Here is an 11,581-nt window from a genome sequence, read left to right on the forward strand (position 1 = left end):
GATGTCAAAACCAGATCTGAATGTGGTCTCAGACTTTTTCTTTGTTCAAACCACACGCTTAGAGTGATTGGTTGTGTGTGTGTGTGTGTGTGTGTGTGTGTGTGTGTGTGTGTGGTGTGTGTGTGTGTGTGTGTGTGTTGTGTGTGTGTCTCTCTCCTCTCTCAATACTCACTTTGTCCTTTCCTGTTGGAGCTCTGTTAGCAGACACTGGGCGGAGGACCTCTGAGTGGAGGAAGTCATGGGGTTGATCCTTATCTTGAGCTGGGTGGGAGAGATACCAATCCCCCCCCCCCCCCCGTCCTCCGACCTGCTGCTGCTCCACGCAGCTCAAACCACACACCTACATGTCTTTGGAAACATCAAACATCTTATAAATGACTTTGATAATCCTTAACATCAAAAACATCCTGTTCATAACTCACAGTCCCCCCCCCCCTCTACTGAACAATGGTGTAGCCCTGTTTTCCCGCCTTTTGGCCGAGGACAGAGCGTGTACTTTCACTTTCACATGTTCAACACATGTGGACACATATGGACATATATGGACGTATATCCTGTCAGTTGGGTAACAACATGTTCCCTCCACCCAGTCAGCAGTTTGGTCCGTCTGTGGTGGAAGAAGAATACACAACTACAAGTAAATACTACAAGTCAAATACTACAAGTAAAAGTAGCCTACTTCAAGTGAAAGTACTAAAAGTAAAAGTACTACAAAAAACTCCACTTTAAATTCAGTTCTAGTGAAATTATGGATGTTTTAGCAGCAAAACAAAAAGTACTAAAGGTAAAAGTACTTGTTGTGCAGAGCACACCCTTTGAAAGTGATGATTCATTACCCCTCATGTTGTCCTCATGTTGTCCTCATGTCGTCCTCATGTCATCCTCCTGTTGTCCTCCTGTTGCCCTTATGTTGTCCTCATGTTGTCCTCATGTTGTCCCCATGTTGTCCCCATGTTGTCCTCATGTTGTCCTCATGTTGTCCTCATGTCATCCTCCTGTTGTCCTCATGTTGCCCTCATGTTGTCCTCATGTTGTCCCCATGTTGTCCCCATGTTGTCCTCATGTTGTCCTCATGTTGTCCTCATGTCATCCTCCTGTTGTCCTCCTGTTGTCCTCATGTTGCCCTCATGTTGTCCTCATGTTGTCCCCATGTTGTCCTCATGTTGTCCTCATGTTGTCTTCATGTCGTCCTCATGTCGTCCTCATGTCATCCTCCTGTTGTCCTCATGTTGTCCTCATGTTGTCCTCATGTCGTCCTCATGTCATCCTCCTGTTGTCCTCATGTTGTCCTCATGTCATCCTCCTGTTGTCCTCATGTTGTCCTCCTGTTGTCCTCATGTTGCCCTCATGTTGTCCTCATGTTGTCCCCATGTTGTCCTCATGTTGTCCTCATGTTGTCTTCATGTGGTCCTCATGTCGTCCTCATGTCGTCCTCATGTCGTCCTCATGTCGTACCATGTTGTCTTCATGTCGGTACTAATGTCGTCCTCATGTCATCCTCCTGTTGTCCTCATGTTGCCCTCATGTTGTCCTCATGTTGTCCCCATGTGTCCTCATGTTGTCCTCATGTTTTTCCCATTCATCATCCGTTGTCCTCATGTTGCCCTCATGTTGTCATCATGTTGTCCCCATGTTGTCCCCATGTTGTCCTCATGTTGTCCTCATGTTGTCTTCATGTTGTCCTCATGTTGTCCTCATGTGTCCTCATGTAGTCTCATGTCGTCCTCATGTCGTCCTCATGTTGCTCATGTGTCTTCATTGTCCTCATGTCGTCCTCATGTCATCCTATGTTGTCCTCAGGGAACGAGGTTGTTCCCAAAATCTTGCAAAAGGTGGCCCGGTCCTCTCTCCTTAATACAGGCAGTCCCCCTGTCCATGTGCAGAAAACCCCCCCCCCCCCCCCCACCCCCACAGCATGATGCTACCCCCCCATGCTCCACAGTAGGGATGGTGGTCTTGGGATGGTCCTCATCATTCTTCTTCCTCCAACACGGTTAGTGGAATCAGGACAAAAAGTTCTATTCTGGTCTCATCAGACCACATGACGTCCTCCCATGACTCCTCTGGATCCTCCAGATGGTCGTTGGCGACTTAAGACGGGCCTGGACTGGTCTGGTTTAAGCAGGGGAACCTTCCGGGCCATGCAGGATTTCAAACCATGACGTCTTAGTGTGTTACCAACAGTAACCTTGGAAACGGTGGTCCCAGCTCTTTCCAAGTCCTGGACCAGCTCCTCCCGTGTAGTTCTGGGCTGGTTTGTCTCCTTTCTTAGGATCATTGAGACCCCCCGAGGTGAGATCCTGCATGGAGCCCCAGTCCGAGGGAGATGGACAGTCATGTTTAGCTTCTTCCATTTTCTAATGATTGCTCCAACAGTGGAACTGTCTTCACCAAGCTGCTTGGACATGTCCCCGTAGTCCTGTCCAGCCTGGTGTGAGGGGGACAGTTTAGTCTCTAGTGTCTTTGGACAGCTCTTTGGTCTTGGCCATGTTAGTAGTGGATCTTACTGATTGTATGGGGGGGACAGGTGTCTTTTGCAGCTAACGTCCTCAAACAGGTGCATCTAATTTAGGATAATAAAATGGAGTGGGGGGACATTATGAAGACAGACTAACAGGTCTTTGAGGGACATATGAAGACAGACTAACAGGTCTTTGAGGGACAGAATTGTAGCTGATAGACAGGTGTTCAAATACTTATTTACAGCTGTATCATACTAATAAATAGTTAATAAAAATCATACATTGTGATTTCTGGATTTGTATTTTTAGGACATGTCTCTCACAGTGGACATGTCTCTCACAGTGGACATGTCTCTCACAGTGGACATGCACCTACGAGGACATCAGACCCTCCATGATTTCTAAGTGGGAGAACTTGCAAAATAGCAGCGTGTTAAATACTTATTTTCCTCCCTGTGTATATATATATATATAAATATATGCATGTATAGATATGCATGTATATGTAATTTTATATGTATATAGACTTGATTTCTCCATTTCTTTGCAAAAACTCTCCAGACATTTCATGGTTTATTTTGTTTCTCTTTTTATTTTTATAAAGTAACAATTACATCAGATGTTGTAAAGGTTATTACTTAATAAAACAGGTTATTACTTAATAACACAGGTTATTACTTAATAACACAGGTTATTACTTAATAAAACAGGTTATTACTTAATAAAACAGGTCATTACTTAACAGGTTATTACTTAATAAAACAGGTCATTACTTAATAAAACAGGTTATTAATAAAACAGGTTATTAACCCTCGGGTTGTCTTCAAGTCAACATGGAAAATCAACACTTTGGTGACGCTTTATGTCGATTTTTTTTTAACTAATCTTACGTTTTTGTCCCTTTTTTTCAATGTCTGTCATTTTTTTGACGTTTCCAACACTACGTAACACTAACTTATTAACTTTAGTTTTATTTATTTTTGGAATTTATGGTCAATAAACCTCATTAATAGGAAATTATACCTAATGTTTGAGTTAGAAAAGCAGAAATTAGGAATTATTGAGACTAAAATTAAAGGAATGGATGTTGATGATAATCAAAGACTGGAATATATCAACTTTTACTCAACACTATTTCAACAACACTTCACTTTGTTTTACAATGCTATAAAATAAATAAGACCCAAAATTAATGAAAGTAGAGATTTGTACTTGGCAAGAGCGTTGGAATCAATCATGTTATTTTGGGGAATTAAAAAGAACATTGATATAGGACAACATGAGGACAACATGAGGACAACATGGGGACAACTGAGGACAACATGAGGACAACATGAGGGCAACATGAGGACAACATGAAGACAACATGGGGACAAACATGAAGACAACATGAGGACAAACATGGGACAACATGAAGACAACATGGGGACAACATGGGGACAACATGAGGACAACATGAAGACAACATGAGGGACAACATGAGGACAACATGGGGGCAACATGAAAGACACATGAGGACAACATGCGGGACAACATGAAGACAACATTGAGGACAACATGGGGACACATGAGGACAACATGAGGACAACATGAAGACAACATGGGGACAACATGAAGACAACATGAGGACAACATGAGGACAACATGAGGGCAACATGGGGACAACATGGGGACAACATGAGGACAACATGAGGACAACATGAGGACAACATGAAGACAACATGGGGCAACATGGGGACAACATGGGGACAACATGAGGACAACATGAGGACAACATGAAGACAACATGAAGACAAGATGGGGACAACATGGGGACAACATGAGGGCAACATGAGGACAACATGAGGGCAACATGAGGGCAACATGAGGACAACATGAGGGCAACATGGGGACAAGATGGGGACAACATGAGGACAACATGAGGGTTAACATTGATTCTAATTAAAAGATGTCAATCCTCCATAGTTTCTTTCCTTAGCTTCAGATTAGTTTCAGCTCCTCTGCTACGGGTTTATCGACGTCACAGAGAGTCTGGATCAGAAGGGCGCTGGCTTTATTCCCCTTTCTCCGAACCAGGTCGATCACTTCTCGGGCTTTGGCCTCGCTGGTTTTATTAGTTAAGACGGACTGCATCTCCTCGTCAATTATGAAACGACCCTCCAGGAGTTGGTCCAGGAGCTGGTTCAGAACTGGACCAGACACTCTTTTTATGAACTCTTTCCGGACTTTTAACAGCTTTTCCTCTGCTGGGACGTTGTCCTCTGCTGGGACGCTGCCCGCTGCTGGGACGCTGTCCTCTGCTGGGACGCTGCCCGCTGCTGGGACGCTGCCCGCTGCTGGGACGCTGCCCGCTGCTGGGACGCTGCCCGCTGCTGGGACGCTGCCCGCTGCTGGGACGCTGCCCGCTGCCCTCGCTGGGACGCTGTTCTCTGCTGAAAAAGAAATGGAGACAGTCATATCTGATGGAGAATTCTTGTTGTGTATTAATCTCTTAATATACTGTTAGTTCTTAAAGGGCCCATGGGGTGAAAATGTCCCTTTATGATGTCATAAGAGACTTCAGATACAGGATTAGGGACCACTAAGGTCTATATAAAGAGACTCCAGATACAGTATTAGGGACCACTAAGGTCTATATAAAGAGACTTCAGATCCAGTATTAGGGGACCACTAAGGTCTATATAAAGAGACTTCAGATACAGTATAAGGGGACCACTAAGGTCTATATAAAGAGACTTCAGATACAGTATTAGGGGACCACTAAGGGAAGACAAAAATAAACAATCTATATAAATTCAATCATATATCTTCCAACCTTGTTCCTTCAGTTCCTCCACAAAGGGGCGCAGCAGGTCCTGGACTGCAGCGTCCCTCCTCGGTATCTCCCTCATTATCTCATATATTTCAGAGATGGAGTTTACTGTCCCATAGTACTGGATGACTAGATCAGGGATCTCCTCTCTGGTCTTGTTGGTCTTCACTCCCTGAGGGATCTGGTCCAGGTAGAACAGCATATCAGTGAAGTCTGAGGGAGTCAGCAGCTCCAGGATGGATCTCAGGGCTCTCCTCCATCTTTCATCAAGTGACATCTGCAACGCAGAGAGAGACAAATGAACTAAAGGGTTAAAACTGACCGGGAAACTCTCAACATCACACTGACGGCTTCACCAGATGAAACAAATTAGTTACTGGCATTTATAATAATAATTATAATAATAATGATAAAATCTTCATTTCTCCCACAAGGGGAAATCACAATTTCCACTCTGTTATTACACAAATTACACACAGGCCTGAACTACACACACATGCTCAGTACTACACATGCACTAATGGAGAGATGTCAGAGTGGGGGGGGGGCTGCCCAAGGAAGGGCGCCCGAGCAGTTGGGGGTATGTATGTATATATACATATATACACACATGTATATATATATATATATATATGTATACAGTGAGGAAAACAAGTATTTAACACCCTGCTTTTTTGCAAGTTCTCCCACTTAGAAATCATGGAGGGTCTGAAATAGTCACCGTAGGTGCATGTCCACTGAGAGAGACATGTCCACTGAGAGAGACATGTCCACTGTGAGAGACATGTCCACTGTGAGAGACATGTCCACTGTGAGAGACATGTCCACTGTGAGAGACATGTCCACTGTGAGACATAATCTAAAAAAAACATCCAGAAATCACAATGTATGATTTTTGAACTATTTATTTGTCTGATACAAATAATACAATCATCATACAAATAAGTATTTGCAGCTGTTTCATACAAATAATAGTTTAAAAAATCATACTTTGTGATTTCTGGATGTTTTTTTAGATTATGTCTCTCACAGTGGACATGTCTCTCACAGAGGACATGTCTCTCACAGTGGACATGTCTCTCACAGTGGACATGTCTCTCACAGTGGACATGTCTCTCACAGAGGACATGTCTCTCACAGTGGACATGCACCTACGAGGACATCAGACCCTCCATGGTTTCTAAGTGGGAGAACTTGTTAAATAGCAGGGTGTTAAATACTTATTTTCCTCACTATATACATATATATATATATATATATATATATATATATATATATATATATATATATATATATATTATATAGTATACGTACAGTGGGGTTTAAAGTTAGGGCCCCCCAGGTAAAAATGTGTATTAATGTGCATAAAGAAGAAAGAAAAGATGGAAAAATCTCCAAAATGCATCAAATGACAGATTAGACATTCGTATAATATGTCACAAAAGGTTAGATTTTATTTCATCATTTACACTTTCAAAATAACAGAAAACAACAAAATGGCGTCTGCTACAGTTTGGACACCTGTATAATCAAATATATATTATATTAACATTTACTAAGGTCTATATAAAGAGACTTCAGATACAGTATTAGGGACCACTAAGGTCTATATAAAGAGACTTCAGATACAGTATTAGGGGACCACTAAGGTCTATATAAAGAGACTTCAGATACAGTATTAGGGACCACTAAGGTCTATATAAAGAGACTTCAGATACAGTATTAGGGGACCACTAAGGTCTATATAAAGAGACTTCAGATACAGTATTAGGGGACCACTAAGGTCTATATAAAGAGACTTCAGATACAGTATTAGGGACCACTAAGGTCTATATAAAGAGACTTCAGATACAGTATTAGGGACCACTAAGGTCTATATAAAGAGACTTCAGATACAGTATTAGGGACCACTAAAGTCTATATAAAGAGACTTCAGATACAGTGTTAGGGACCACTAAGGTCTATATAAAGAGACTTCAGATCCAGTATTAGGGACCACTAAGGTCTATATAAAGAGACTTCAGATGAGGGTGTTGATTTCTCGAAGTCTTCCAGAGAAAGAGAACCAGTTTTTCCTGCCACTGTTGTTCGTTCAGATTTCAGCCGAGAACGTCATTTCTTTGGAACTGAGTCCAGGAAAGAGGAAATCAATAAAATAAAAGGAAAAAGCATACATATATACACATATATACACATATATACAGACACATATATATACATACACAGTGGGGTTGTAAAGTTTGGGCCCCCCAGGTAAAAGTGTGTATTAATGAGCATAAAGAAGGCAAGAAATGATGGAAAAATCTCCAAAAGGATCAAATGACACATTAGACATTTGTATAATATGTCACAAAAAGTTAGATTTTATTTCATCATTTACACTTTCAAAATAACCAAAAACTGGCGTCTGAAAAGGTTTGGGCCCCTGCAGACATCAAATGACAGATTAGACATTTGTGACATATTATAAGAATGTCTAATCTGCCATTTGATGTATATGTATCTAGATATATATATATATACATATATATATTGACCCTGTATAGACGGGCACTTAATGTCAAAACCATGTCTGAACCACAAGCTTAGAGTGATTGATGTTTGTGTGTGTGTGTTTGTGTGTGTGTGTGTGTGTGTGTGTGTGTGTGTGTGTGTGTGGTGGTGTGTGTGTGTGTGTGTGTGTGAGAATCATTACTCACCTTGTCCTTTTCCTGTTGGAGGTGTGTTAGCAGACACCGGGTGGAGGAGCTCTGAGTGGAGGAAGTCCCGGGGTGAATCCTTTATCTTGAGCTGGTGGGAGATACCAACTCCCCCCCCCACCTCTGCTGAATAATGGTGTAGCCCTGTTGTCCCGCCCTCTGTGCGAGGACAGAGCGGGTACTTTCAGTTTCACATGTGCAACACATATAGACACATATAGACACATATGGACACATATGGACACATATGGACGTATATAGAAACATATACACACATGTGGACACATATGGACACATATGGACACATATACACACATATGGACACATATAGACACATATGGACACATATGGACGTTTATAGACACATATGGACACATATGGACACATATGGACGTATATAGAAACATATACACACATGTGGACACATATGGACACATATGGACACATATACACACATATGGACACATATAGACACATATGGACACATATGGACGTTTATAGACACATATGGACACATATGGACACATATGGACGTATATAGAAACATATACACACATGTGGACACATATGGACACATATGGACACATATACACACATATGGACGTATATAGACACATATGAACGTATATGGACACACATGGACACATATGGACGTATATAGACACATGGACGCATATGCACCTATATAGACACATATGGACACATAGAGACACATATGAACACGTGAACGTATATAGACACATACAGACACATATGGACGTACATAGACACACATAGACACATATGGACACATATGGACGTGTATCCTGTCATTTGGGTAATAACATGTACCCTCACATTAACCCTCCTGTTGTCCTCATGTTGTCCTCATGTTGTCATCATGTTGTCCTCATGTTGCCCTCAGGTGGTCCTCCGGTTGTCCTCATGTTGTCCTCATGTTGTCATCATGTTGTCCTCATGTTGCCCTCAGGTGGTCCTCCTGTTGTCCTCATGTTGTCCTCATGTTGCCCCCAAAACGAAACGTCAAAGCGCACACAGACCCCAGTGAATGAGTCTACTTCTGCGGGTTTACGTCCACAAGGCTGAAATAATGTGGTCCTATGTGGCTCAGACCATCTCTTAATGTGGTCCTATGTGGTCCTATGTGGCTCAGACCGTCTCAATGTGGTCCTATGTGGCTCAGACCGTCTTAATGTGGTCCTATGTGGCTCAGACCGTCTTAATGTGGTCCTATGTGGCTCAGACCGTCTCTTAATGTGGTCCTATGTGGCTCAGACCGTCTCTTAATGTGGTCCTATGTGGCTCAGACTGTCTCTTAATGTGGTCCTATGTGGCTCAGACCGTCTTAATGTGGTCCTATGTGGCTCAGACCGTCTTAATGTGGTCCTATGTGGCTCAGACCGTCTCTTAATGTGGTCCTATGTGGCTCAGACCGTCTTAATGTGGTCCTATGTGGCTCAGACCGTCTTAATGTGGTCCTATGTGGCTGTGACCTTCTTAATGTGGTCCTATGTGGCTCAGACCGTCTCTTAATGTGGTCCTATGTGGCTCAGACCGTCTTAATGTGGTCCTATGTGACTCAGACCGTCTCTTAATGTGGTCCTATGTGGCTCAGACCATCTTAATGTGGTCCTATGTGGCTCAGACCGTCTCTTAATGTGGTCCTATGTGGCTCAGACCGTCTTAATGTGGTCCTATGTGGCTCAGACCGTCTCTTAATGTGGTCCTATGTGGCTCAGACCATCTTAATGTGGTCCTATGTGGCTCAGACCGTCTTCAGACCGTCTTAATGTGGTCCTATGTGGCTCAGACCGTCTTAATGTGGTCCTATGTGGCTTAGACCGTCTCTTAATGTGGTCCTATGTGGCTCAGACCGTCTTAATGTGGTCCTATGTGGCTCAGACCGTCTCTTAATGTGGTCCTATGTGGCTCAGACCATCTTAATGTGGTCCTATGTGGCTCAGACTGTCTTAATGTGGTCCTATGTGGCTCAGACCGTCTTAATGTGGTCCTATGTGGCTCAGACCGTCTCTTAATGTGGTCCTATGTGGCTCAGACCGTCTTAATGTGGTCCTATGTGGCTCAGACCGTCTTAATGTGGTCCTATGTGGCTCAGACCGTCTCTTAATGTGGTCCTATGTGGCTCAGACCGTCTTAATGTGGTCCTATGTGGCTCAGACCATCTTAATGTGGTCCTATGTGGCTCAGACTGTCTTAATGTGGTCCTATGTGGCTCAGACCGTCTTAATGTGGTCCTATGTGGCTCAGACCGTCTCTTAATGTGGTCCTATGTGGCTCAGACCGTCTTAATGTGGTCCTATGTGGCTCAGACCGTCTTAATGTGGTCCTATGTGGCTCAGACCGTCTCTTAATGTGGTCCTATGTGTCTCTGACCGTCTTAATGTGGTCCTATGTGTCTCTGACCTTCTTAATGTGGTCCTATGTGGCTCAGACCGTCTTAATGTGGTCCTATGTGGCTCAGACCGTCTTAATGTGGTCCTATGTGGCTCAGACCGTCTTAATGTGGTCCTATGTGGCTCAGACCGTCTCTTAATGTGGTCCTATGTGGCTCAGACCGTCTTAATGTGGTCCTATGTGGCTCAGACCGTCTTAATGTGGTCCTATGTGGCTCAGACCGTCTCTTAATGTGGTCCTATGTAGCTCAGACCGTCTTAATGTGGTCCTATGTGACTCAGACCGTCTCTTAATGTGGTCCTATGTGGCTCAGACCATCTTAATGTGGTCCTATGTGTCTCTGACCTTCTTAATGTGGTCCTATGTGGCTCAGACCGTCTCTTAATGTGGTCCTATGTGGCTCAGACCGTCTTAATGTGGTCCTATGTGGCTCAGACCGTCTCTTAATGTGGTCCTATGTGGCTCAGACCGTCTCTTTATGTGGTCCTATGTGGCTCAGACCGTCTTAATGTGGTCCTATGTGGCTCAGACCGTCTTAATGTGGTCCTATGTGTCTCAGACCGTCTCTTAATGTGGTCCTATGTGTCTCTGACCGTCTTAATGTGGTCCTATGTGTCTCTGACCTTCTTAATGTGGTCCTATGTGGCTCAGACCGTCTTAATGTGGTCCTATGTGGCTCAGACCGTCTTAATGTGGTCCTATGTGGCTCAGACCGTCTTAATGTGGTCCTATGTGGCTCAGACCGTCTCTTAATGTGGTCCTATGTGGCTCAGACCGTCTCTTAATGTGGTCCTATGTAGCTCAGACCGTCTCTTGATGTGGTCCTATGTGGCTCAGACCGTCTTAATGTGGTCCTATGTGGCTTAGACCGTCTCTTGATGTGGTCCTATGTGGCTCAGACCGTCTCTTAATGTGGTCCTATGTGGCCCACACTGTCTTAATGTGGTCCTATGTGGCTCAGACCATGTCTTAATGTGGTCCTATGTGGCTCAGACCGTCTCTTGATGTGGTCCTATGTAGCTCAGACCGTCTCTTAATGTGGTCCTATGTGGCTTAGACCGTCTCTTAATGTGGTCCTATGTGGCTCAGACCGTCTTAATGTGGTCCTATGTGGCCCACACTGTCTTAATGTGGTCCTATGTGGCTCAGACCGTCTCTTGATGTGGTCCTATGTAGCTCAGACCGTCTCTTAA

The 11,581-nt window shown here is 43.6% G+C and overlaps 1 protein-coding gene across 1 annotated transcript; it reads right to left on the minus strand.

The window, feature by feature from the left end:
• Positions 1 to 4,190: 4,190 nt before the first annotated feature.
• Positions 4,191 to 8,031, minus strand: LOC116678947 (uncharacterized). Its single transcript, XM_032508684.1, has 3 exons — positions 7,974 to 8,031; positions 5,278 to 5,551; positions 4,191 to 4,894 (listed from the first exon to the last, which is right to left on the minus strand). The coding sequence occupies exons 2-3, from the start codon at positions 5,549 to 5,551 to the stop codon at positions 4,443 to 4,445; spliced, it is 726 nt and encodes a 241-aa protein (XP_032364575.1). The 5' UTR covers positions 7,974 to 8,031; the 3' UTR covers positions 4,191 to 4,442.
• Positions 8,032 to 11,581: the final 3,550 nt, after the last annotated feature.

This window comes from Etheostoma spectabile, unplaced genomic scaffold (genome assembly GCF_008692095.1).
Source record: "Etheostoma spectabile isolate EspeVRDwgs_2016 unplaced genomic scaffold, UIUC_Espe_1.0 scaffold00008789, whole genome shotgun sequence".
In the NCBI taxonomy this organism is placed as follows: Eukaryota; Metazoa; Chordata; class Actinopteri; order Perciformes; family Percidae; genus Etheostoma; species Etheostoma spectabile.